The 23,666-nt window shown below is 46.7% G+C and overlaps 1 protein-coding gene and 5 non-coding genes across 11 annotated transcripts; 3 read left to right on the plus strand and 3 right to left on the minus strand.

Moving 5' to 3' along the window:
• The first annotated feature begins 788 nt into the window (after positions 1 to 788).
• On the plus strand, positions 789 to 860 carry TRNAA-UGC. Its single transcript has one exon. It is a non-coding gene; the product is annotated as a tRNA-Ala (tRNA).
• A 474-nt stretch (positions 861 to 1,334) lies between these two features.
• TRNAK-CUU lies at positions 1,335 to 1,407 on the plus strand. Its single transcript has one exon. It is a non-coding gene; the product is annotated as a tRNA-Lys (tRNA).
• Positions 1,408 to 8,069: 6,662 nt separating this feature from the next.
• TRNAV-AAC lies at positions 8,070 to 8,142 on the minus strand. Its single transcript has one exon. It is a non-coding gene; the product is annotated as a tRNA-Val (tRNA).
• Positions 8,143 to 11,721: 3,579 nt separating this feature from the next.
• On the minus strand, positions 11,722 to 11,794 carry TRNAK-CUU. The gene has a single exon. It is a non-coding gene; the product is annotated as a tRNA-Lys (tRNA).
• Positions 11,795 to 12,173: 379 nt separating this feature from the next.
• TRNAV-CAC lies at positions 12,174 to 12,246 on the minus strand. Its single transcript has one exon. It is a non-coding gene; the product is annotated as a tRNA-Val (tRNA).
• Positions 12,247 to 13,389: 1,143 nt separating this feature from the next.
• On the plus strand, positions 13,390 to 23,399 carry TRIM41 (tripartite motif containing 41). Of its 6 annotated transcripts, none has more exons than XM_023531822.1 (6): positions 13,390 to 15,107; positions 18,563 to 18,658; positions 20,347 to 20,610; positions 21,108 to 21,130; positions 21,330 to 21,457; positions 21,818 to 23,399. In XM_023531822.1, the coding sequence occupies exons 1-6, from the start codon at positions 14,289 to 14,291 to the stop codon at positions 22,420 to 22,422; spliced, it is 1,935 nt and encodes a 644-aa protein (XP_023387590.1). In that variant the 5' UTR covers positions 13,390 to 14,288; the 3' UTR covers positions 22,423 to 23,399. The 6 variants fall into 6 exon arrangements, 5 of the variants coding, with proteins under 5 accessions (XP_023387590.1, XP_011360442.1, XP_011360443.1 ...); XM_011362140.2 differs by having other exon boundaries at positions 13,398 to 15,107; positions 20,380 to 20,610; XM_011362141.2 differs by lacking the exon at positions 20,347 to 20,610 and having other exon boundaries at positions 13,451 to 15,107.
• Positions 23,400 to 23,666: the final 267 nt, after the last annotated feature.

Consider the following 23,666-nt stretch of genomic DNA (forward strand, 5'->3'; position numbering starts at 1 on the left):
GCAGGACCTTTGAACTGGATGTTCCCTTTACTTGGACCTCTCTTTCCAGATACCTGCATGGCTCACTTCTCACCTCCTTCAAGTCTTTATTTCAAATGCCACCTTTCTCAATGAAGCCTGACCGAACCACACTTTAAATTCACACCTTTCTACATTCTCTCCCTCGACGCCCTAGCACTCTACCTCTTTTGGAAGGCGAACTGTTAGGGAGAATGCATTGTGTCGGTTTTGTTCACCGCTGGACCCCCAGTTTTCCAGAGCAGTTATTGGTACCTAATAGGAGCTCCGTAAACTTTTCTTGGATTGAATTAATTTGGCTGTAGCTCAAAATTTAGATATACAGGCCAGTTCACAGTGAGAAGTCTGCCAATTGCCTGACCCCTAGTCCTTTCCTCTTCCCAAGCAATTCTAAATTATTTTATACAAACATTATATTTTTTACTACACTCCCTGCTCTTTTTGTTTCACAAATGTTGCGTCCTGCACACAGTCATTTTACTTTTCTTTTCGGCTCACAGTTCATTTGCGGCATCGCGTCAAAGGACTTTCCTCTTTTTCCACCGCCTGCCACTAGGTGTTTAATCCAGGCCCTGTCCTCTCCTAGGCGTCCTTTCGGTCGAGGTCCTCTCACTTGTAGTCATTCAGTAGAGGGTCCTAGAATCCCTCGCGGCGCTGCGGATAGGGTTTTGCAGCAGCTGGGTTGTCGCACTTGGCGGATGTTATGCGCCCACCCGCTCCCAGCTCCAAAAATCTCCTAAATGTATATAGGGAGACTTTCTTCACGTGGTGGGGATGTAGCTCAGTGGTAGAGCGCATGCTTTGCATGTATGAGGCCCCGGGTTCGATCCCCGGCATCTCCATAATGGTTTCGCGTTGAACTTTTGTTTGCTTCCCTACCAAGTTTCAAAATGCAACGCATTTGCAGCCCATGTAAACTCCAGATCTTGGCGTTTGCGCATGTTGGAAGAGTCAGCCGCGGACCTCACCTCTCCCCATCCCTTGACGCTTCCTTACAACTCCAGGTTAAAAAATCGCAGAGTGAACACTCCAGTGGCAAGAGGATTCACACGTGTTCCCTCTACGCTCTGTGCTTACCGGGGACGGAAAAAGGCTATATTACTTGCAGAGGGCAACAAGCAAAAAACGGACTTGAAGTAGGAGGGACGACGGTCAAGCTCAATCGGACAGAGTGCATGTTTCCCGGCTACCAAGAGCCTTTTAAAGGCCAGATCATACTCCAGCTAAATCTAACTTCAAAACTGAATTCCAACAGTCTAAAGGTAACCATGAAGTAACAGTTACTAATGACAGTTGATGAAAGACACTCTCGGTGCGCCCGGCTAGCTCAGTCGGTAGAGCATGAGACTCTTAATCTCAGGGTCGTGGGTTCGAGCCCCACGTTGGGCGTTAGTTGAGCTTTTGTTCTTAAAGTTCAAGCGTCATTAGTATTAAACGTTTTATTCTGACCTGATCTCCGAAAAACAAGGAAATCCTACAGTGAAAATTTCCTGTATGCAACATTCATTTGGGCTTTTGGGGACTACAATATTCTTCATTCACTATTCTAGCCTGTATCTGCAAACAGAGTGAATTTTTAAAATATAAATTATGCATAACAAAATTTACCATTTTAAGTTTACAAGTCCTGCAGCTTTAAACACGTTCACATTGTTGTGCAACCGTCACAACAATCCATCTCCAGAACTTTTTTTATCTTCCTCAACTCAAACTCTGTACCCAGTAAACAATAACTTCCTACTCTCTTCTCCCTCCAGGCTTCGGCATTCTACTTTCTGCCTCTATGAATTGACTACTCTAGGTATCTTATATAAGATGAATCATACAATATCTGCTTATTTGTCTTAGCATAACATTTTCAAGGTTCATCCATGCATGTTGTAGCATGTGTCAAAATTTCTTCTCTTTTAAGAGTGAATAATATTCCATTGTATGTATATACTACATTTTGTTTATCCACTCACCTATGGGTAGACATTTGGGTTCCTGCTACCTTTGCTATTGTGAATATGCTACTCTGAACTTGAGTGTACAAATATCTGTTTGAGTTTCTGCTTGCTCTTCTTTTGGGTACATACTAGAAGTGGAATTGCTGATCATACGGTATTTTTACGCTTAATTATTTTTGAGGAATCTCCATACCATTTTCCATGGAGGCTGCATCACGAAATGAGTTTTTAAAACATCTTTTGAGTAGGTAATACACCAATACTGTTCAAAATTGCACCATCTATAAAAATATTCAGTGAAAAATCACCTAACTTTCACCCTCCCTCCCTAGGTAACAACTTAGGTATCTGTGTACATATTCTTCCAGAGTTTTCTTTTTTTATGAAAAAATATTTTTATTTTCCTCTATCTTACACAAAAATATAAATACAGCTGAGTTTTATTTTGAAGATCTTTCTATCTCAAGACATAGAAAATTTTCTCAATCTCTTGGCAGCTGCATACTATTCCTCTATAGATAAATCATTGTTTATTTAACACATCACCTACTGATTGACATTTATATTTGTTTCCAATCTCTTATTATTATAATCAATGCTTCAGTTAATAAGTAAGTAGTGTTTTTTGCACTCACACCTAAGGGCAAATTCCTGGAAGTGAGATTACCAGGCCAAGGCATATATGCTATTGTAATTTTATAGAAACAGGCAAATCACCCAGCTGTGAATCTTACAGGTTGATAGCCCCTCCCACCAGCCATGAATGAGATTGCCTGTTTCTTCATTGCTTTTGTGGCAATGGGCTGCTTTAGAAAAAAATCTAAATGTGTGACCCCTATTCCAATCCTTAAAATTGCCAGGGCTCCTCACTACCTGTCTTACTAGGTAATACACATTGCAGGGTCTGCAGGGCACTGCCTGGCAGAAAAAAAGAACTCTTCTTTTGCTCCTTACAGGAGCATACTTGGACAAAAGATCTTGAAGGTCACAGTTTCACTCTCATTTATGGTTCATCACCCAATTCCATAGGACAATATTATTTTTTCTCTTTTCTGGCCTGTTTCTGGAGAGGCCATCATGTTTTCTTTACTTGCAAAGCCTAAACGACATTGGCAAGACCTACTCAGTTATTTCTCATTCTGCAAATTTTCTCCCTTGGATGGAAAGAATCCAAATAGATATAAGAAATTAAATGTGTATATGATTTTCTATTTGGTTGACGTCATATGGGGTATATACAAATTATTAGATCATACATGTAGTTTGTGGTCTTACAATGATCATTATGTATAATTTATACATAAATTATTAATCAACCATCCACTTAAATATTTTCATTTAAAACCTCTTTTGAAACAGAAAATTATCTCCAAGTTTAATATATTTATGCCCATTTTCTAATGAGTCTAAAAATACTCCAGTATCAGCTCTTTCTTTAACAGTCACTGGTTTCCCTTTATGAGACTTGACTAAGTCATTATCCCAGGATCTGTGTAGCATCAGGAGAGATGAGACACGAAATGCTCACCCCATCATTTCATTGCCATTTACATCAGATCACACGGGTTTAAGGGCGCAAGTCTCCCAGTTGAAAGTCAGGTCTCAGTCATAAACTGGTGTCCTGGGGTGTGTGAATTTTGAGTGAGGAGGAGGGCAAAAAGTCAGCCGGAGCAACCTAATTCTGGAGGATTGCCTGCAAAAGGAAATGTGGCCAAAAAGATGACCCCAAATGACCTGCTCTTCCGTTCTGTGTCAAGACCAACTGGCTTAAAATTACTGGATATTTTGGGAAACCCTCTCTTCTGTCATTTGAGATGTTTAGCGTCTAAAGGCAAGGGGGAGGATTTTGAATATGGAAAAGACCGAAGATTTGTTTTGTGATTAAGAGTCAATGCATCACAGTTGTAAATGTTAAAGCCTACTTATTCTTAAGGTTTTAAATTCACCTTATAAATATTGTTGTTTTTCTTATAAACTAGCAATTTTTGAAAGAACAGGAATGATCCTCTTCCACTGGTTCTTTCATGAATTACAGTGTCATCCTGAACATTTGTGTCATTGGTGATAATCATCTCTTAGACAATTATGAATTTATCTATCTGAACTCTCATTTCGTGGGAGGGCAGGGGGACACTGGGTTGTACAGCTGGAATGCAGAGCTAGTATCTGAACCTGGACTGCGGCAGTGGACTCTCTCCTTTAACCACCAACACACAGCACTAAGAATCCCCAGGTAAATTGCTTATTTGCAATCTTCTGAATGAACCTATGTACTCATTCATCTGTTCTTAAAAACTCCTCACTGAGATCCTTCTGTGTTCTTTATTAGCCTGGGAGTTCTCTAAAACAAAGATCCAGTGTCCTCCACTCAATTTTCCATCCACTTGCAACACACAAACAGCCACTGGTGTGGATAGAGTCATCAGGTTGCAGAGCTAAGAAGATACAGCTGTGGCTCCTTACCCTCTAAGCCCCTGATCTTGCTTCCATCTTTAAAACCACCAAGCTCCCACCTACTCTACTCTCTCCCCAAGACCTCTTTCCTAACATCTTTGGAAAGCTGGCTCTTTTCTGTCTTCCTGACGCAGCTTATTGTCACCTCTTCTGATGTAGCTTTCCAGGCCCATCTCTCTTTAATGTTGTCCTCTGCTTGCCTGCTACTTTATTAGATCATCCTTTTTAATTTTCTCAAAGTCCTTATGACTCTGTAAGATTCTCTATCTGTTTACTTGTTCATTATTTTAATTGCCTATCAGAAGGTAAACAAGAGGGAAGAGGCCTGGCCTGTCTCTCACTGCAGCATAAGTGAATAAATGGATGAAGTTTCCTTTTAGTATGGGCACACCATAGGTTTGTTGCAAGGATGCAAATGAGTCACTATATGTCCAGCACCTAGAACCATGCCTAGTCCATAGTAAGAGCCAATTTGTAGGATCTGTATCTGTTAATATTATTTCCTAAACCTCAAAAGTCTACAGAGTACTCAAAAAAACAGAGAGAAAGCGAGGTGGCCAATAGAGTGACAGCAGAAGGATAGTCTGTGAGATACGAGGGTTATAAAGAAAAAAACGAGTGCGGCGGGCAGTGTTAGAGATAGAGATGAAACAAGAAAAGAGAAAATTGTTGAAATTGGGTGATAGGTACTTAGGGCCTCATAATACCATTCTCTCTATTTTAAATTTCCTAATAAAAGTGTTTAAAAAAACAAAAATTAATACAATTACTTTTAGTGAGATTAAAAAATTAGATAGAGAATTTTGTAATGACATTGTAATTTTTTTGGAAAAAAAAGTAAAGATCTATCAAATCTATATTATTAAATAGAACCTTTGATGTGAACTCACTTTAAACTATTTCTCTAGGGTAACTCAGAAGTGGGGGAACCAGGGACCTTCAGCACCACACACAGCCTTGGCACCCAGATTTGACTCTTTTCTTTTACTCTTCACTGAAAAAAAATCCCAGCTCCCTGAACATTCCCTTACATCCTAGGGCAGGAAAAATTATAGCTAGTTCTGGAGTGTGAGTTGCTGCCAGGAAACAAGGATGCTTTTAAATATCAGGACAGTGCTGACAGGACAAAGGGGCCAGTGTAAAGGGGCTCCCACTGACAAGCAGCTACAAAAAGAGAATAATAGTTAGTGTTAATTGAAATAAGATGAGTCTGGGAAAAATTTAAAGCCATAATGACAAGTCAGCATTAAGTGTAACTCAAAGGTAATCTGACTCACACAGCTTGTTGCCCAGCCTAGCCGGTGCTTTGGAGCTGTGTTGTTTTGGATTTGTTTACTGTCTCCACAAGGAAGATGATGAGAATTCTTATGTTAGCTGAGGCACAGATCAAAATCCACTGGGAGCAGAGTGACAGGACTGAGTGAAGGTCCTGGCCTCCCAGAGTCCTGGGGCCACCAAGGAGGTCAGCTTGAGGATGGGTCAGGAGACACTCTGGCAGTCCAGAGCTTGGAGTGGGGGCTGTGTTAACTCATCTCAAACCAGTCAGTAAAACAGGAAGGAAAAAAGAAATTGGGTCAGTAGAGGAACTAGGAGAATTCTCCTAAGCGAGGTCCAGAATTCTTCCCTCTTTGGTCCTCTGAGTCTCTAAGTCCCATGGCTAGGCCGTGGCCTACCTTGTTGGGTGAATATATCTGTAAATTCAGGAAAGGTATATAAAGAAGTATGAAAGAGAGATAATAAAGAAATGGGCATGATATTGGTTTTTGTGTAAGTTAGAGGAATTGTTAACCTAAAAATAGAAGAGCTTTTCAAAGTGAGTGGCAACAAGGATTTATTGAGATTAATAAGAATAGCTATTCAGGAGGCATTGATTCAAGCAGAAACCCAAATAATGTTTCAATTAGGAGACAAAGACAGTGGGTGTTTAAGAGAAAGGGAACAATTACGTTCATAGAAGGAAGGCATTTCTATTGGTGCAGGTACCATAACATAGTGATGTTAAGTCTAAATAATGTTTTTAATGTTCAGTCCAGTGACATCAGTCCAGTAGTCATATCTTCTTTCTCGTTATCCTTGCAAACAGTTCTTTTACAAGGCACAAGTTAGCTCAGGCCCATTCCAAAGGTTATTTTGCTATTTTAACATTCCAAAGATCCAAGTTTAAGAAGTGCAAGGTAATTCCTCTGGCATGGCAGCTCAGGATCCATTTCAATCTGTAACTGACTGTGAACAATCAATTGAGATAACTCACTACCTTCGGACCAGCCCAGGGGCCATTTCAAAGCGGCTCCGTTTATATTATTGTTTACAGAATGCAGGTGGCCTCGCAAAGTTTTGCCATCACTGGGCTATTGGGGTCATTTCAGATGAATGTATGAAACTTTAAAGAGAATTTGATTTTCTACTTCGATGTTTTATTTATTTGAATTTCAAGTTTGGCAGAATTGCTGGAAAAGAAGTTGCTTGTCACCTGTGTAAGCCTGCTTCATCATGTGTGCGAAAGCGTGAATGCCATTTTTCAGGTGCGGATGCAGACTGAGCTGGCAGAGACCACAACGTGTGCGTCTCTGCTGACATCTCTCCGACTCAGAGCTCTGGATTGGGGCTCCCGAGCGCCGCTGGGCTGTTCCTCTGAGGTTCTCGCTACCTTTTTCCCTTGACCTCGGGAGCCTGCTTCCCAACACACCTGCGGGGGTGTCTCACAGGCCTGAGAGCGAGGCCAGGCAGATGAGGGTGGGTGAAGAGGACGGCTGACCAGGACAACTCTGGAGACATCAGTGGTCATTTTGACCGCCCTACACCACCACTGAGGGCACACCAGACAGTGGGAGGGAGGCAGAGTAGAGGCCAGGAGGGTCCCCAGGTGGGACGCAGGGAGCTGGAAGGTAAGGCGCCACTGGAGGAGCAGAGGTGATTCCACTGAGGGCTGGGAGTGAAACCACTCAGGGTGGGAAAACTTCGACTCGCTCGTGGTGGTGTCTGTCGTGTGGAGGGATAGAGATTGTCATCGGCGCGGAGCTGGAGCGGCCAGGTTCCCCCCACCCGTCCACCAGAACCCAGAGGGTTGCTGGCAGAACCAGCGCCTTCCCCCGGCTCCCTGTTTCTTTCCCCTTCTCCGTCCTTCAGCTCCGTCTATTATTTCCTGTCCCGCACCCTTCCTTACCTTCTGTGACTTGTCGGAGCCTCAGTGGCCTCCCCTGTAAACAGCTTTGTTAGGTTCCTCTGCGGGAGACAGCGACCACAGGCCCAGACACAGCCACAAGAGGTGCTGTCGATGTGGTCACTGTCACCGCTCCCGCCCTTCTGTGAACACTTCCCCGGCCTCACTTCCGCTATACATTTCTAACTCGTTCTTTCTTGCATTTTTAATATTTCGAGTGTCGTTGCGTGTCATTCCCGCATTTTGTTGCCTTTTAGTCGTCCAGGATTTAAGTCCTTTGAAGGCAGTTTCTCTTTTCACCACAGACTTAGAGACCTGGAATATCCTGGTTGAAATGAACTAGTAATGCATTGGAAAATATGGGAGTACAAATAAAACTATAATATGCACACATATGTGCACATGCACATACGTTCCAAGGACAAATGACTAAAGGAGACAAACACTAATCAAAGAAGCTCTGTGAAGTGGGGTAAAAGTCAGCTGATTGTTTCCGCCCGGTTTCGAACCGGGGACCTTTCGCGTGTTAGGCGAACGTGATAACCACTACACTACGGAAACAGACGATACCTATTTTCTCCCTGACTCTTATAAGACCTATAGTCACATCACTGCCCAAGTCTTCTGGCTTCAGCCGTCAGGTCAGAGAGACTTTGAAAATGTTCCGCACCGGAATACAAATCTCGGTGTCCCCAGGTAACATTTTTTATCAAAGTGTAGAATGCGACCCGTTAGTGAGCCGTTAAACCAGTCATGTCCAGCAATTAAAAAAAATAAAGTGAAAAAAAGCAGCGGGCTTCGCAGGAGGAAAGGTAAAATGTTCCGAAAGAGCAGCTTCGGGGACTTGAGACTAGTTAACTCTGTGCATAATTCCTATTTCTTCTAGGGAGACAGCTGTAGGGTTTAAATTTTCACATATATTGTGCTATATTGACAGTTAAAATCTAAAGGATTAAAAAAACAAAATGCATTTTAAAGTATGTGAGATTTGGATATATTTTTGTCAAAATGTAAATTAACATAAATATAAATAGGTAAAAAATAAAATCGATTCTACATATGTTTTCAAAATAATTATATATTTCTTATGAATCATGCAAAATTACCTATAAAAATAAAGTGGAGATTGAAGTTAATATCAAATTTTAAGTCAATGATATTTAACTAAAGCTGACAATTTCATTATTTTTGAAAATGTAATGAAATCTTTTAAGTCTTTTATAAAAATAAAACTCATCAGTCCTAGCATTTAATATCAAGAATTGTGTGAGGTTTAAAACATGTTATACGTAGATCTACATATATATGCAAATTTAAGAGTAATATCAATAGTTTAATATTGCAGAATTTTTTCTTGTCGCCAACGCTGATTCCTGTAGACCTGGGGAGGCAGGAATTGGAACAAAGGCTGAGTCCTAAGGAGGAGGGATCCTTGATACGACTGTGGCACTGAAGCCCCTCTTCACCAGATCTCAGAGCGTCAGGCCATCTTGTGTAGGTCCAGGTCAAGGTCACCAGGAACCCACAAGTAGCCCAATCCATGGACGCTTTGCTGCTTTCTCTTCCTAGCCCATAATTTGATTCTACCAACCTTTTTGCACATTTCAAGTCCCTTGGCCTCTGGAAGCTTCGATCCTGGCTTTCCTCATCTTCCAACTGACTCCTTCATCTACCCGAGGCCATCTCCCTGAAGAGTCAGATCCCCCCTCACAACTTGACACACCCTCTATCCCCGCTTCTGTAGCTCCTGCAATGACTGCTCTCTCCAAACTTCAGATCCACATGTCTTGGGCATTTCCTTTTAGACGTCTCCCAACCTGTTCCAGACTGAAATCATTACAGTAGTCCTCCCTTATTTCAGGAGAGGTATGTTCCAACCCGCCCTGCCCCGCCCCCCCCCCCCCCCCGTTCCCTAAAACCACGGATAGTACCAAACCCTACATATTTTTTTTTCCTAGACATACATCCTTTTTCGCTTGAAGGAACACTTTACGGCTTCTTTGTGGCATATCCAAACTGTCTGCATCACTACTCTTGCACTTTGGAGTCATTATTAAATAAAATAAGAGTGACTTGAACACAAGTACTGTGATGCCAGGGACATATGATCTGGTAACCCAGATGGTTACTAACTGACTAACCAGCATATACAGCATGGATATCCTGGAGAAAGGGATGACTCATGTCCTAAACCAGAGGGACTGAACAGCATGAGATTTCATCATCCTACTGAGAACCGGGAGCAATTTAAAACAGGCATTGTTTATTTGTGGAATTTTCCATTTACTATTGGGGGAGGGCACAGTTGACTGAAACCGCGGATAAGGGAGGGACCACTGTACTTCTTTCTCCTTTCTCAACCCCCACCCCCAATCCGCAGTCTCTGATCTCGGTTATTACACCAACTAAAGCAGAGATCCCCAACCTTTTTGGCACCAGGGAACGGGGCTCCTATGATAATCTAATGCTTGATGATCTGAGGTGGAGTTGAGGCGATGATGCTAGCTCTGGGGATGGGCTGCAAATACAGATGAAGCTTCGTTCTCTCGCCCACCGCTTACCTCCTGCTATGCCGCGGGAGTTGGGGACCCCTGATCTAAAACAGAAACCCGGGAGCTTCCTCCTCTGGCTGGGATACTAACGATGCGTCTAGCTCCTTCACCTGCTGCTGCCTGGCCCCTGTGCTACCGCCTTTTGTCTGGACTACATCCTTCCAGCCCCTCTCCCTGACCCTGAAACAGTCTCACTCTCCTCACACCCCATGCTCATGGTTTCTGTAGGATCCCTCTAAAACGTGAAACAGAGCGAGTCTCTCTGCCTCACCACCCAGGATAAAGACCAAAGATCCTACAGGAGTCCAAGCTTTTGCTGAACGTCTGAACTGATTACCTTGACTCCTTTGTGCCAAGGGCAGTGTGAGTCACTCAGAAGAGGATTTCAAACCGGGCCTGGCGGGAGGGGCTGCGTGCAAGGGGTGGAGAGGACAGAAAAGCAGGAATTGTAGCAAAAGCTCAGCGAGCCCTCGGTTTGTCCGCACATAAGAAAGAGAAGCCTGTCCACTTTGTTTTCCCTTTAACGAAAAAGCCAGTATTTTTTAAGGAATGCTTTCCAGTCCCGGTGAAGGTGGTAAAAAAAAAAAAAAAAAAAAGAACCTGAAACCACAGTTTGCCAACGAATCCACAAACATTTGTGCAAAACGAAATGTCAAGGTTGACACTCTTCCAACTCCAGCTTTAGACCCTTATGTTCCAAGATAAGACCATCGTGACCTTAACTCCTCAGGGACGGAGGAGCGAGGGCTGAATTAGCAACTCTGCCTATTTTACAAACTCTGTCCAGACTGCCCCCAGAGGGTGCCATGCTAACCCCATCCTGCCATGCTTCTAAGACCGAGCGACGATATCCGTCGCTTAGCAAGGTTAACAACCCAGCTTTTCATGATCAGCAGACTTCTCTGTGGTCTGCTGTGTATGTAGGGAGACTTCACCAGCAGGAAAATAGAAATGGGTTGAATTTGCAGGACTAAAGAAACGGTCAACAAGAACAATGAATTTCAGTAGGAATTAATGAATAATTTCGTAACCAGTAAACTGAAGATGGTCGTGTTAAGATGTTCCAAAATAAAGGATATTTTTATATTCCTTTATGTGTGTGTGGCGGGGGGCGGGGCGGGCAGAGAATGTGGAGGCTGGAATGTGTAGGACAACATTTCGCAAAAGATCGACGCTTAAAATAGAGCATCAAGAGAATATACTGACGATGAGCACATATTTCTTAAGCAGACATCGGAACCAGTCGAAGCAGGGAGAGCGGGGCTCCTGAGCTCTACATCACCTGGTAAGGTGCTAGCATGTCGCAGGCACACGAACGTCCAGGGCAGATCTGGGGACCCACCGCAGCTTTGGGAAGTTTGGTGTCCTTCCTCCTAAAGCAGCTAGTCCAGGACACTCGTATGCGTCGCCGGTAAACCGAAGACTCCTCATCCGCGTCGAACGTCGGTGGGAGAATTTCAGCAGGCGGAATGGGGGATGTTTGTTCGCCCACAGCAACCCTCAACTCGCGGCTTCGCTCAGCTACTGGTGATTATCTGAAGAACTTACTGCCTTTGCATAGCAAGGGTTCGGTTTCCAAAACTAGCTGCGCCCAACGTGGGGCTCGAACCCACGACCCTGAGATTAAGAGTCTCATGCTCTACCGACTGAGCTAGCCGGGCACCGGCTAAGCGTAGTCTGTTCAGTCTCAGGAGATCAAAATTCATATACAGTGGCGTGGGCACACTTTTAAACAACTGCGCGAGGATTATGGAGCTTTTGCGTTCATGTGGCTCCGTTCTAGGCCCCTGAACGTGCAAGATGGCCGAGAGGGCTCCCGAGGGGAAAATCAAGAGATTAGCTGCGGCTCGAGACCTAAAATTTACATTGCGAGGCGACTTACGGAGGGCCCGCTGTGAAAGTGGCTCTGTTGAGCTTCACATGCTGACTGACCAAAAAAGAGATACAGCCATATATATGGCTTTCCCTCATTCTGACGACGATTTCGGAGGACGCTGAGATGAAGTTACTTTAGAAATGAAGATTAGACCAGCAAAAGCTTGTTTCCGCCCGGTTTCGAACCGGGGACCTTTCGCGTGTGAGGCGAACGTGATAACCACTACACTACGGAAACCGCTAGGAGATAACCTCTAACTGAGGACACTCTGAATCTACACATGGTGGGAAATTGCGCAGTTCAAGAAAATCGAAGCTGTTCCAAGACCGTGGGCTCCTTGCGTTGGCCTGCTGAGCTGCATTCAAATGTTGTGGCCACACTTCTTTGCCACAGCAGGGCCTGTTCCTGGTATGGCCTAGTATAGGTCACCCACGAGGACTCGTAGTTTTGGCACCCCTCCCCCCGCCCCGCCCCAAGAAGCACAGGTTCACTTGGAGTTTCCTGAGACGGGAATAAAATTCTGCATGCCCAACACTGGCATCACGCAGCGCCGGCACTCACGGAGGGGTTTGTACAAGAATTACGGTCCTGTAACTTTCCCCGCTTTTTTTTTTTAATTAAATGACGTTTTTAAAAAGTATTAAGTATTACTTCTATCGCACAAATAACCTACTTGGCAGAGATGCTCTGGGTGCCACAACGGCGTCTTTACTAATACAGTTCTACATCCCGGATAGAATTCTCTCAAGTAAAATCAATGCCACAAACCCAGTATGAACCCCTGCTCTTACTGGAACCCATAAAAACAGATCTTGAGGCACTTGGGACGCGGAGTACGCGTGGTGAACAGCTCCGAAAGTGTTGAATCAATCGATGGCACTTATATCTTTTCCTTTAAAGTAATACATTGATTTGGTTCAAAATTCAAGGGATACAGAACGACATAAACAAAACTGTCTTTCCTATCCCAGCCCCTCAGCCTTCCCAGAGAACCTCGCTACTAGTATTCTTCCAGAGGCTGATGACAATAATAGACAGCTGAACCTAAGATCTATGTGCGAAACAACCCCGTAATCGTTTTGCATGACATTAACTCTAATATCACAAAACCCCCTGAGACAAGAACTATTATCTTTTATATGAGTAAACTCGGGACTATAAAAATGTCAAATACATTTGACATTCTCCTCCATCTTTTTTAACAGATGGTAGTACACACACTGAGTACCTTGCTTTTTCACTTAAGAACACATCTAGGATTCCTTTTTACAGCCAAAGAGTACTCTGTGTGAATGTGCATGCAATGACTTGTCACTATCCCTTTACTGATATATAGTGAGGAAAGTTCTCTAATACGAGTGTGACTGGATGGCAGTTTCTAAAATGGGTGTGGAAACGCCAACTATAGCGCGGAGGGGGAGGGTCTGTGGTCCAACCCACCGCACTGCTTCAGGCCCCGCCCCCTGATCGTCCACGATGGACGTCCCAAATCCTCAAACAACTTCTGAGTCCTCTGCCTTAAAGGGCCGGAAATACTTAAGGGTGCTGATTGGGACCCGCCCCTCCGCTTCCGGCATCGGCTGTGGAGAGTCCCTGCCGCAATCCTCCGTGTTCGGCCGGTACGATGGCGCCGGGCCGATGCGGTCATAGCACCGAGAGCGGACGGTCGCAAGGGATTCCGCTGTCTCCCGAAGTTTATCCCCAGTGGCGGGGGATGGAAGGGGATGGTTCTGTTTCGTCTGCGTTCCCCGCTCCCCTGCACCACAGAGACGTGGGCCTCCATCGTTCTAGTCCTCCCGTCCTGTTCCCGAGTGCCTGCTAGAGCGTCTCCTCGCCGTTTCCTGTCGTCCAGGGGCCGGGGCGGGAAGAAGGGGGCGTAGCACGACTGCGGAGGGAACTCGTGAGCTTGGGTGGCTCTTAGGTGCCGGAAGTGTCGAGAGGAAGGCCGGAAGTGAGGAGGCGGAGCCAGGAAGTGAGGAGGGGCGGGGGTTTATGAGGAGGCCAAGGGAGCGTTGGGGCAGATTTGCACTCAGGGCCACCTGAGGGACTTGGTGGTATCGCTCAGCCCCGTTCCCTCCCCTCGCAGAGACAACGTTGTCGTCTGAGAGTAGGAAACTGTGGAAGAGTGGGTTGTCGAGAGAACATTTCTCTGGCTGCGCTTGAGGCAAAGTGGAGAGTCAGGGCTGGGGGTGGAGCCGGGTCGTCAGGGTGTCTGAGAGGGAAGACCCCCGCCCCCCAGGCCCCCACCAACCATCTACACTGGCTGACTGGACACTAAGATGGCTGCCGTTGCCATGGCACCCAACCCTGTGCAGACCCTTCAGGAGGAGGCGGTGTGCGCCATCTGCCTGGATTACTTCACGGACCCTGTGTCCATCGGCTGCGGGCACAACTTCTGCCGAGTGTGTGTAACCCAGCTGTGGGGAGGGGAGGATGAGGAGGACAGGGACGAGTTAGACCGGGAGGAGGAGGAGGAGGAGGAGGAAGAGGATGGGGAAGAGGAGGAAGTGGAGGCTGTGGGGGCCGGTGGGGGGTGGGATACCCCCATGAGGGATGAAGACTATGAGGGCGACTTGGAAGAAGAGGTCGAGGAGGAAGAGGAGGGTGTATTCTGGACCGGTGGCATGGGCGGATCCAACTGGGACAACATGGACTACGTGTGGGAGGAGGACGAGGAGGAAGATCTGGACTACTACTTGGGGGACATGGAAGAGGACCTGAGGGGGGAGGACGAGGAGGACGAGGAAGAAGTGCTGGAAGAGGACGAAGAAGAGGACCTAGACCCCGTCACACCACTGCCCCCGCCTCCAGCCCCTCGGAGGTGCTTCACCTGCCCCCAGTGCCGAAAGAGCTTTCCCAGGCGGAGCTTCCGCCCCAACCTGCAGCTGGCCAACATGGTCCAGGTGATTCGGCAGATGCACCCAGCCCCTGGTCGGGGGAGCCGAGGGAATGAGCAGGGCGTTTGTCCCAAACACCAAGAAGCCCTGAAGCTCTTCTGCGAGGTGGACGAAGAGGCCATCTGTGTGGTGTGCCGAGAATCCAGGAGTCACAAACAGCATAGTGTGGTGCCATTGGAGGAGGTGGTGCAGGAGTACAAGGTGAGAGAAGTAGAAGATGGGAGTATAGTGGGGGAGGAGAGGAAGTAGGAGGAGCTGGGAAAAGGAAGTGTCTTTCCACCAAAGAACCTCTTGCACTGGTGAGCTGATTCTCCTTATCTAAGCACTTATGCCAAGGTGGGTTAGTGAGAAGGCACCTGTACACAGACAAAGTAGACACAATGAAGAAGACCAGGGAAGACTGGCATCCTCAAAGGAAATTGGGCAAAGCTGGTGATGCCGTTGCACTGGGCTGTGTCTCCTGGGAAAAGCCACTGCTGTTTCACACTTTCACTGTCCTTAAGTGTAGGGGTGCAAATGATGGGCCTCTAGAGTTTTATCACCAGTCTGATTTTCCTTTGGGCAAATCTTAAGTCTCTTTGAGATGCTAGAGATGGGAAGAACATGGGGCTCAAAGAACAAGAAAAGGCTGTGAGGACCAGGAGCATAGTAGTGACTCCTAGCGTTAGACTCAAATGCTTTGCACTTGCCTACTAATGGGTTCCCCACCCACCCCACAATGTAGTTTAGTTCTCTCCCTGAAGACTTTTGTTAGATCTTTATAATTCTGATGTACTGGCCAGAACTCCTTGCCTTCCTGGGGATTCACAAAAAAGGGAGAGAGTTTTAAGTCAGAATCCCTGGCTCTGCACTTACTCATTTGGGCAAGTCTCTATTTACTTAGCATATACGGGCACTGCGCTAAGCACTTTTCATGGACTATCATTTAAAACTCAGAACAACTCTGCAAGTTTATATGGTTTATATAACCATTTTACAGATTGGGAAACAGATTTAAGTAATATACCTAATATACCTATACATAGCTACTAGTAAGTGGTGGACATGCTTATGACATCCCCTCACCCCATACTGTTAATGATGTCATCACTATTTGGATGTCAGTTAGTTTAACTTCTCTGACACATGACTTCTTGGAGTTGGATTCTAGTTTAGTTAACATCTTGCCTCCTACTTCTGATCCTGACTTTTGGACACAGGTAAAGATTTGGCTGTGAGACTGCCAGCACAAATAGCACTACTTATTGAAGCAGTGGGACAAGGAAGAGGAGAGGGTAACTTCTATATGTTTGGCACAGAGCTTTTTTTTTGTTTCATGATTTGTGTTTACACACCTCCTGATTGCTACAGTAATCTCGTTTAGGTATTAGCATTACCCCAATTTTAGGATAACATGTCTGGTGCTTCTCAGCTATGAGTGGTATGTAGCTAAGACAAACCCACATCCCCTCCTGACAGGTTAACTATTCCTTCCACACAATGATTGTCAAATGTGGCTGATTGTTGAAATTATTAGTGGAGATTTTAAAAAGTACAATGGGCCCTACCACTAGAGATTCTCAATTAGTGACAGGTAGAATATCTTTAGAAGGCCAGCCTAGTGTGAGACTCACTGCAATGAGTAATATCACCTGCCTTTGGGGCTCCACATTATTAGGGGAGATTGTGAGCTCCTTTTGTCTCTTCTTTTTATATTCTCTCAGTTCCTGGTTAACTGTACCCGCCAAACAATGTGTGGTCACTTTGTTAACTTGATCCCAGGGTGGAATATCCATGGGCACCCCATCCCTTCTCCTCCATACTCCCCTAGCAAGACTCTTCTCAAGAGCTTCCGAAACTGGATTTTAATTTGTGTTAGCCATATCTATTGAATGCCAGTCCAGTAGGGTTCTGCCTTTGGGGAGGTCACATAGACACAAATAATCTGACATTAACTGATCATCAAATGTAAATACATGTTTTATTATGTAGAACTAATTTGAGTGATTCTCTTTCTAACTTAGGCTATTTTACAGGCAGGAATTCCTTTCTGATACGTACACTAACACCAGCTTGCAACAGGGTTGTTATGTAGAAATATTTCTTTATTGAATAGGTAATAACACACAAATGGTGTATAAATAGAGTTCCAAAAATGTTAAAGGTCCTTGAAAATTTCTCTTAAATCATACTCTATTTGGATTTATGCTTATGAATTTTTGTGAACAATTTAGGAAAATATTAAATGGGAAATTTAAGCATCATAAATTCTTTATTAATAGAGTTGAAATTATTAACACTGCTTGAGAAAAGTAGAAAATAATCTCAAAGGGCAAAATTGTGTATAGTTAATGCTATTTTCATGTTATAGATTGATTGTAATATTATTACCATAATTTTTTCCACAACCATTTACCCTGTGCAACAACTGGCTTTTATACCCTGGGTTAGTAACCTCTTTAGTTCAAGGGTCATTATTATTGGCAGCTTAAGGCCTAGGTTGGGAATACTAGATAATATTGACTGATCTTTTGCTGCATGCCAGACACTGTGCTAAATATACTGTCCATGAGGTAGACCTGTTATTCCCAACTCCCATTGTAAGATGAAGAAACTGGAAACATGGCTTGCTTTAGGTCACCTGGCTGCATTCAGGTTCAAATTGGAGTCTAGGCTTGAGCTCATCTGTCCTGTGTTACCTCCCAAGGAAAAGGCGGGAGAAACACAGAAGTAGAAGACAAAAAAGGAAAGAGCAAGCAGGTTGGGCTTATCTCACCATTCTAGTCTAACAGTCCTTTAAAGGAGAAGACTCCTATAAATGATTGGAACACAGAGCACAAGTGCATATTTGCTGTGAAGGTTAAAACCTTAGGAGAGGTTTTTGTTTTCCATTTAGCAAGTAATTGAGTGGGAGAGAAAGCAGATGGACAGAGTGAAACATAGAAGTTAAAATAAGTAAAATGGAGACCTTGCCCTCAGCGGCTCCTATTCCTGGGGAAGGCAAACTTGTAATGATTGCAGTGTCTGGGAAGTGTCAGAAAGCTTGTATTCTTGTTCCTTGGACTCCCAGAGGAAATTGGGGGCAGGGAGGATCAGGGCCACCATGGTTAGGTAGCTTGGTTTTAAAGGAATAATGCATTGGGCCAAGTGGAGAGGAGCCTTCTCAAGCAGAGAACATCATGGATAAAGGTATGGAGTTATACTCAGGAAAAGACAAGTGTTACGTAAGTGTTACGTAGTCTGTGTAGAAGGAGTGGGTATAGGAGGGAAGGTTAGAAATGCAGGGGCAATGAGAGCCTCATATTTCACAAGTGGTGGAGAACCACTGAAGGATTTTTATCACTTGCACAAAATCATCAGAAAAGTATTTAAAGATGAAAGTTATGAGGAAGATTGCCTATGAGGGGGAAGGGACCCTAGGCAGGAATATTTATCTGGTACCAACCTTTCGAGATCACATCCGGGGTTTGTGGACATGAGTGCAGGCAGAGGGTTGGAGCCTTTGTCATTTTCTGAAGAGAAGGAAGGGGAGGACAGGAGTGTGATGGTTTTGATACTTGTGATTTAGATTAGGCTTTGAGCCCCAACCCACTACAGGGAGAATAGGAGAGGTAGGTTCTGAGGGTAGGTGCCTCTCACAGCCCAGACTGTTAATCTTCCTTTTACCATTCTCTCAGGCCAAACTGCAGGGACACGTGGAACCCCTGAGGAAGCACCTGGAGGCTGTGCAGAAAATGAAAGCCAAGGAGGAGAGGCGGGTGACAGAGCTGAAGGTGGGTGAATGTCCTGGACAGGTACTGACTGGCTCTCTGGTCAGGGCAGGGAAAATGGGTTGCCCACTCTCACAAGTGGTGACTAGGTCTCCAGAAGAGGGGCACTCAAAGCCTGAGAGAGGTAGACACCCGCCCAGGGTCCTGAGGAGGGAGAGACCTTAGAAGGTTAGAAGGTGTGTACATTCCCAGGTTCCAGAGTTGGGTGAAAACAGGCCCGGCTGGGAGTGGTTGGGTTGGGTATCTGGCTCCGGGCTGCGGAGCAAGCTTATTACCCCAGACACCCAGCCCCACAGCCAGTGTCCCCTACCTCTGTGCCACCACACTGGACAGCACAGGGCAGAAGGGGACGAGGCAAAATTTACATCGCAGCTGTCAGAGAACCTCCAGATCCCAGAGTGGGTGGCAGGTGGTAGACCAACCCTGAGCACAAGAGAGGGCCAGGATATTTTATGAAGGGGGAGGCATTGGTGAGTGTTAGCACTGCAGAGACCTAATATCTTCTACTCCAGTGTTTCTCAGCCATTTTTTTTTTATTGCTTACCTCTCCCCAAGGAGTATTTTTAGATATTTTTTCCCAATTTCCCACCCCTCTCCTGCCCTATTTTTGTAAGGCCAGCAGGCGCTGGGATGGTCTGGTGTTGAGCTCAGACCAGACCAAGCTCCTGTCTGACCTCTTCCCCACCCCACCGCCTGCCAACCTGGCTAGTGGCTGGGCCTTGCCACCTACACTTCAGGGACTCTGCTCCTGGAAGCTGCCAGGCACTGAGTAGTAGAATCCTAGTCTGAGAGTTGGGGGCGGTTATCTTGCCTCTAGCCAGCTGCCCAAATTGAGAATTTTGGGCTCCTAGGGTGCAGAGAAGGTATTAGGATCTGAGTGTCACCGGGACAGAGAGAGAAACTGTTCACGTACTTGGCCAGTCAGGACTTCCCTCCCCACTCTGGCCTGTCACTCTTTGTCCTAAGAATGTCTCTAGCTAATAATACATGGGCAAAAAGTGTGCCTACCTCCAGGATTGCCCTGCCCAGGGAAATGGAATAGAAGTGGACAGAAGTTTTCTCATTACATATAGAAGTACCTACATAATAATATCCTTGATTTTGCCTCTTGGTCCTTAAAGTGTAAAATATTATCTGGTCCCTTACAGAAAAAGTTTGCCGATTTCTGATCTGCAGTTGGATGACTTTCCCAGGGTCACTGGTGGTAGTTAGGACCCTAACTCCATGTCTTGAGTTCTGAATTTATTTATTCATTTAAAAAATCCTTACCAAGCTCCTACTCTGTGGTAGGCACTGTGCCAGGGTCCGAGGACCCTGTGACAGTGTGCAATGCAGTGGTGGAAAAAGATGTTAAAGGCACTCCAGTGTAAACATTCTAAATTGAGATCTTAGCCGTGAGGAGGGACGGTGGTATTTATGGGGGTGATTTTGCTTTAGATCTGAGGAGAGGGAAGCCTTCTCTCGGGGAATATGTAAGTTTAGAGTGAGTCAAGTTAGCACGGTGATCAGTATTGCGGGCAGAGGTGGGTGAGTTTTGGACCAGTGTGCCAGGAGTGAGGCAGTGATGTCCGGTAAGGCCAGGAGGTGGGGAAGGGGACAGGCACCTCTTTCCATTCGGGATGTAGAGCTCTTTTGCCTTGCATTGAGGGGCAGCAGTTACAAAATGGAGGTTTATGTTTCTGTGTGTTGAGGTGGTATCCACCATCCCCTTTGCATCATCCCAGAGCCAGATGAAGTCAGAGCTGGCAGCTGTGGCCTCAGAGTTCGGGCGACTGACTCGGTTTCTGGCCGAAGAGCAGGCAGGGCTGGAGCGGCGCCTCCGAGAGATGCATGAAGCTCAGCTGGGGCGCGCGGGAGCGGCGGCCAGCCGTCTCTCGGAGCAGGCCGCCCAGCTGAGCCGCCTGCTGGCCGAGGCCCAGGAGCGGAGCCAGCAGGGGGGCCTGCGGCTGCTCCAGGTGAGCAGTGCCCCTTCCCTGTCTGCCCCCAGCACCCTTTTTGCTGTCAGGCAACAAATACCTGTCCAGAGCTGCCTCTTCTCACTGGGAGGAACCCCCAAAGACCAAAAGGTCTTTTGAGGCTGGAGAAAGTTACTGCTGAATGTGGCATGTGTGTGATTCTACCAAATGAAAAGAAAGAAGATTCAGTTGTAGGAGAAGGGTTTTAAATGGAGTTAAGGAAAAAGATAACCAAGACATATTGTGAAAATTCTTTTACTGGGGTTGGAAGTTCTTTTCCTAGGCACACAACAGAATGAGTCAGGTGTGCAGAGGCACAGGGATGATTGAGATGGATGCAAGTTTATTGAGGGCCTTGAGGTGCTTTTCTCACTCCCTGTTCAAGTTCAGCCCTTCTCTGGCTGAAACCATACTGGGAGAAAGGATCCATCCCTGCGCTGCTGACTGTCTCTTTGTCTCTTTCTCCCTCTCCCTCTTTGTGTTTCTGTTATTCCCAGGACATCAAGGAGACTTTCAATAGGTGTGTTCCCACCCTTTATCCTTTGTGACCCAGTGGCATCTGGTTCCCACCCCTGCCTCTCTTGGCTGTCCTGCCCCTCTCCTTCCTTCCCCAGGACCCAAGTTTCTGCCTCCTGAATCTTCCTCTCCTTCTCCTAAGCTTCTGCTCTTCCTTCTGGGAATATCGTGGTCCCACCCCCTGCCTGGTCCCCTTCCTCCAGGTGTGAAGAGGTGCAGCTGCAGCCCCCAGAGGTCTGGTCCCCTGACCCGTGCCAACCCCATAGCCATGACTTCCTGACAGATGCCATCGTGAGGAAAATGAGCCGGATGTTCTGTCAGGCTGCCCGAGGTAGGGAGGTCACCTGTACGACCTTCCTTTGCCTTTCCCTTCACAGACCTGGGTTCTGAGGGAAGATAGGCCCCAGGGGAAGAGTGGGGGTTGAGAGATGGAGCAGGATTCAGGTAGGCCACCTGGAGCTTGAAGCCAAGAGTAGCTTATGTCCTAGCCCAGGTAGGTGTCCTGGAAACAAGAGTGGGGAAAGGGGTGGTGCCCATAGGAACTTGAGCCTGGCCTCTAGGCTGGGGTGGGAAACAGAACACAGCTGAGGGTGGGGAATTGGGGAGCATTAGGAAGGGATGGACCTTGGAGTTGGCTGCTGATAAGAAACAGTCGGTCCAGCCTTGGCATATTTGTCCTTCCCCTCCCAAGTGGATTTGACGTTGGACCCTGACACGGCTCACCCGGCCCTGATGCTGTCCCCTGACCGCCGGGGGGTCCGCCTGGCAGAGCGGCGGCAGGAGGTTGCTGACCATTCCAAGCGCTTCTCAGCCGACTGCTGCGTCCTGGGGGCCCAGGGCTTCCGCTCCGGCCGGCACTACTGGGAGGTAGAGGTGGGTGGGCGGCGGGGCTGGGCGGTGGGCGCTGCCCGCGAATCAACCCATCATAAGGAGAAGGTGGGCTCTGGGGGGTCCTCTGTGGGCATTGGGGATGCCAGCTCTTCCTCACGCCATCACCACCGCCGCCGCCGGCTCCACCTGCCCCAGCAGCCCCTGCTCCAGCGGGAAGTATGGTGTGTGGGCACCAACGGCAAACGTTACCAGGCACAGAGCTCAACGGAGCAGACACTGCTGAGCCCAAGTGAGAAACCACGGCGCTTTGGCGTGTACCTGGACTATGAGGCTGGGCGCCTGGGCTTCTACAATGCGGAGACTCTGGCCCACGTGCACACCTTCTCAGCTGCCTTCCTGGGCGAGCGTGTCTTCCCTTTCTTCCGGGTGCTCTCCAAGGGCACCCGCATCAAGCTGTGCCCTTGATCAGCCTGCCACCCGCAGGGGCCCCTCTGGTCAGCACTGGTGGGGCGGGTGGTGGTGGAGGGTGGCCCCTAAGTTTGGGGGCTCAGAGGCTCCTCCTACTGTTACTGCATTGCTTCCTGCTCCTTCAACCCAGGACCCCTGCTTCTCCCTCTAGGAGCCTAAAGAACCCTCCTGGCCTCCAGCTTGGCCTCCTCTCACTTTTGTCCAACAGGTCTGCATGGGTCCCTGTAACAGCTGCCTGGTCTTCCCTCCCTCCGTCTGCCCAGGGCCTGCGTTTGAGTAGGGGAGGGGATACGTCACTTCATGAACTTCCCTTTCCCCACCCCTGCTCTTCAGCCTTCATGTCAGTTAGTTGCCAGGCTAGAGGGTTTGGGCAAGACTCATGACTACCCCCACTCCCATACCAATTCCATTTTCTGATACAAGTTTTGGCTAAGGGATTTGGAACCTTTTTCGGGGGAGGCAGGCTGCGCAAAGGGTAGAGCTGGATATATAAAAAAACGTCTACTCGCCAGGGGAATAAGGGATTCTAAACCTCCTTTCAATCCCCAATTTCTACCTCCATAGACTGGCCAGAATTTAGCTTCAGTAAGAGATCTGGAATGGTCGACATGATTGAAACTACATATCATTACATCCCCCAATAAATTATTTTCTTCCCCAGCACTCATCTAGGAGCAAAGCTCACCTCACCCTTTTCACTGCCAGGCTCCTTTCCCTTGTTGAGTGGAGTTCCTTGTCAGTTTCCACCTTCTCATGTCTTTAAGTTCCCTCCACTTGGTGACCCCTGATGGGGAACCTGGAAACGGGTTTGGGTCCCCAGGAGAGCCTTGGGTATAATCTATTTTTCTAGTAACCCCTTGCCTTCTGTCACTTATCAGCTCTTGTCCTGCGCCCTGATGGCCCAGGTCAATTTATGTTCCTGGGGAAAAGGGAAATTGGGTTGTGTTGTGGAAATAAAGTTTATTTGCTTCTTTTGTGGAGTCCATTCCTTTTAGGTGAACAGAAACTAAGGATGTAAATTACAAACCATTTTATTTCTTCCACAGTAAGCCATTCCCTCCGATAAATGAGATTGTACTCGTCATGTTTGGTGAGCACTGACTGGACATAGATCCTACCCAGTTTACTTAACTGGCACACTCTTCAGACTCTGCGCTTTGAGGCTTTAAGGCTATAGTTTTCCTGAGTCCGTAGCTCTCAAGGAAGCCCAGGACCTAGGAACATTACATACCGAAATATTT

This window comes from Pteropus vampyrus, unplaced genomic scaffold (genome assembly GCF_000151845.1).
Source record: "Pteropus vampyrus isolate Shadow unplaced genomic scaffold, Pvam_2.0 Scaffold74, whole genome shotgun sequence".
In the NCBI taxonomy this organism is placed as follows: Eukaryota; Metazoa; Chordata; class Mammalia; order Chiroptera; family Pteropodidae; genus Pteropus; species Pteropus vampyrus.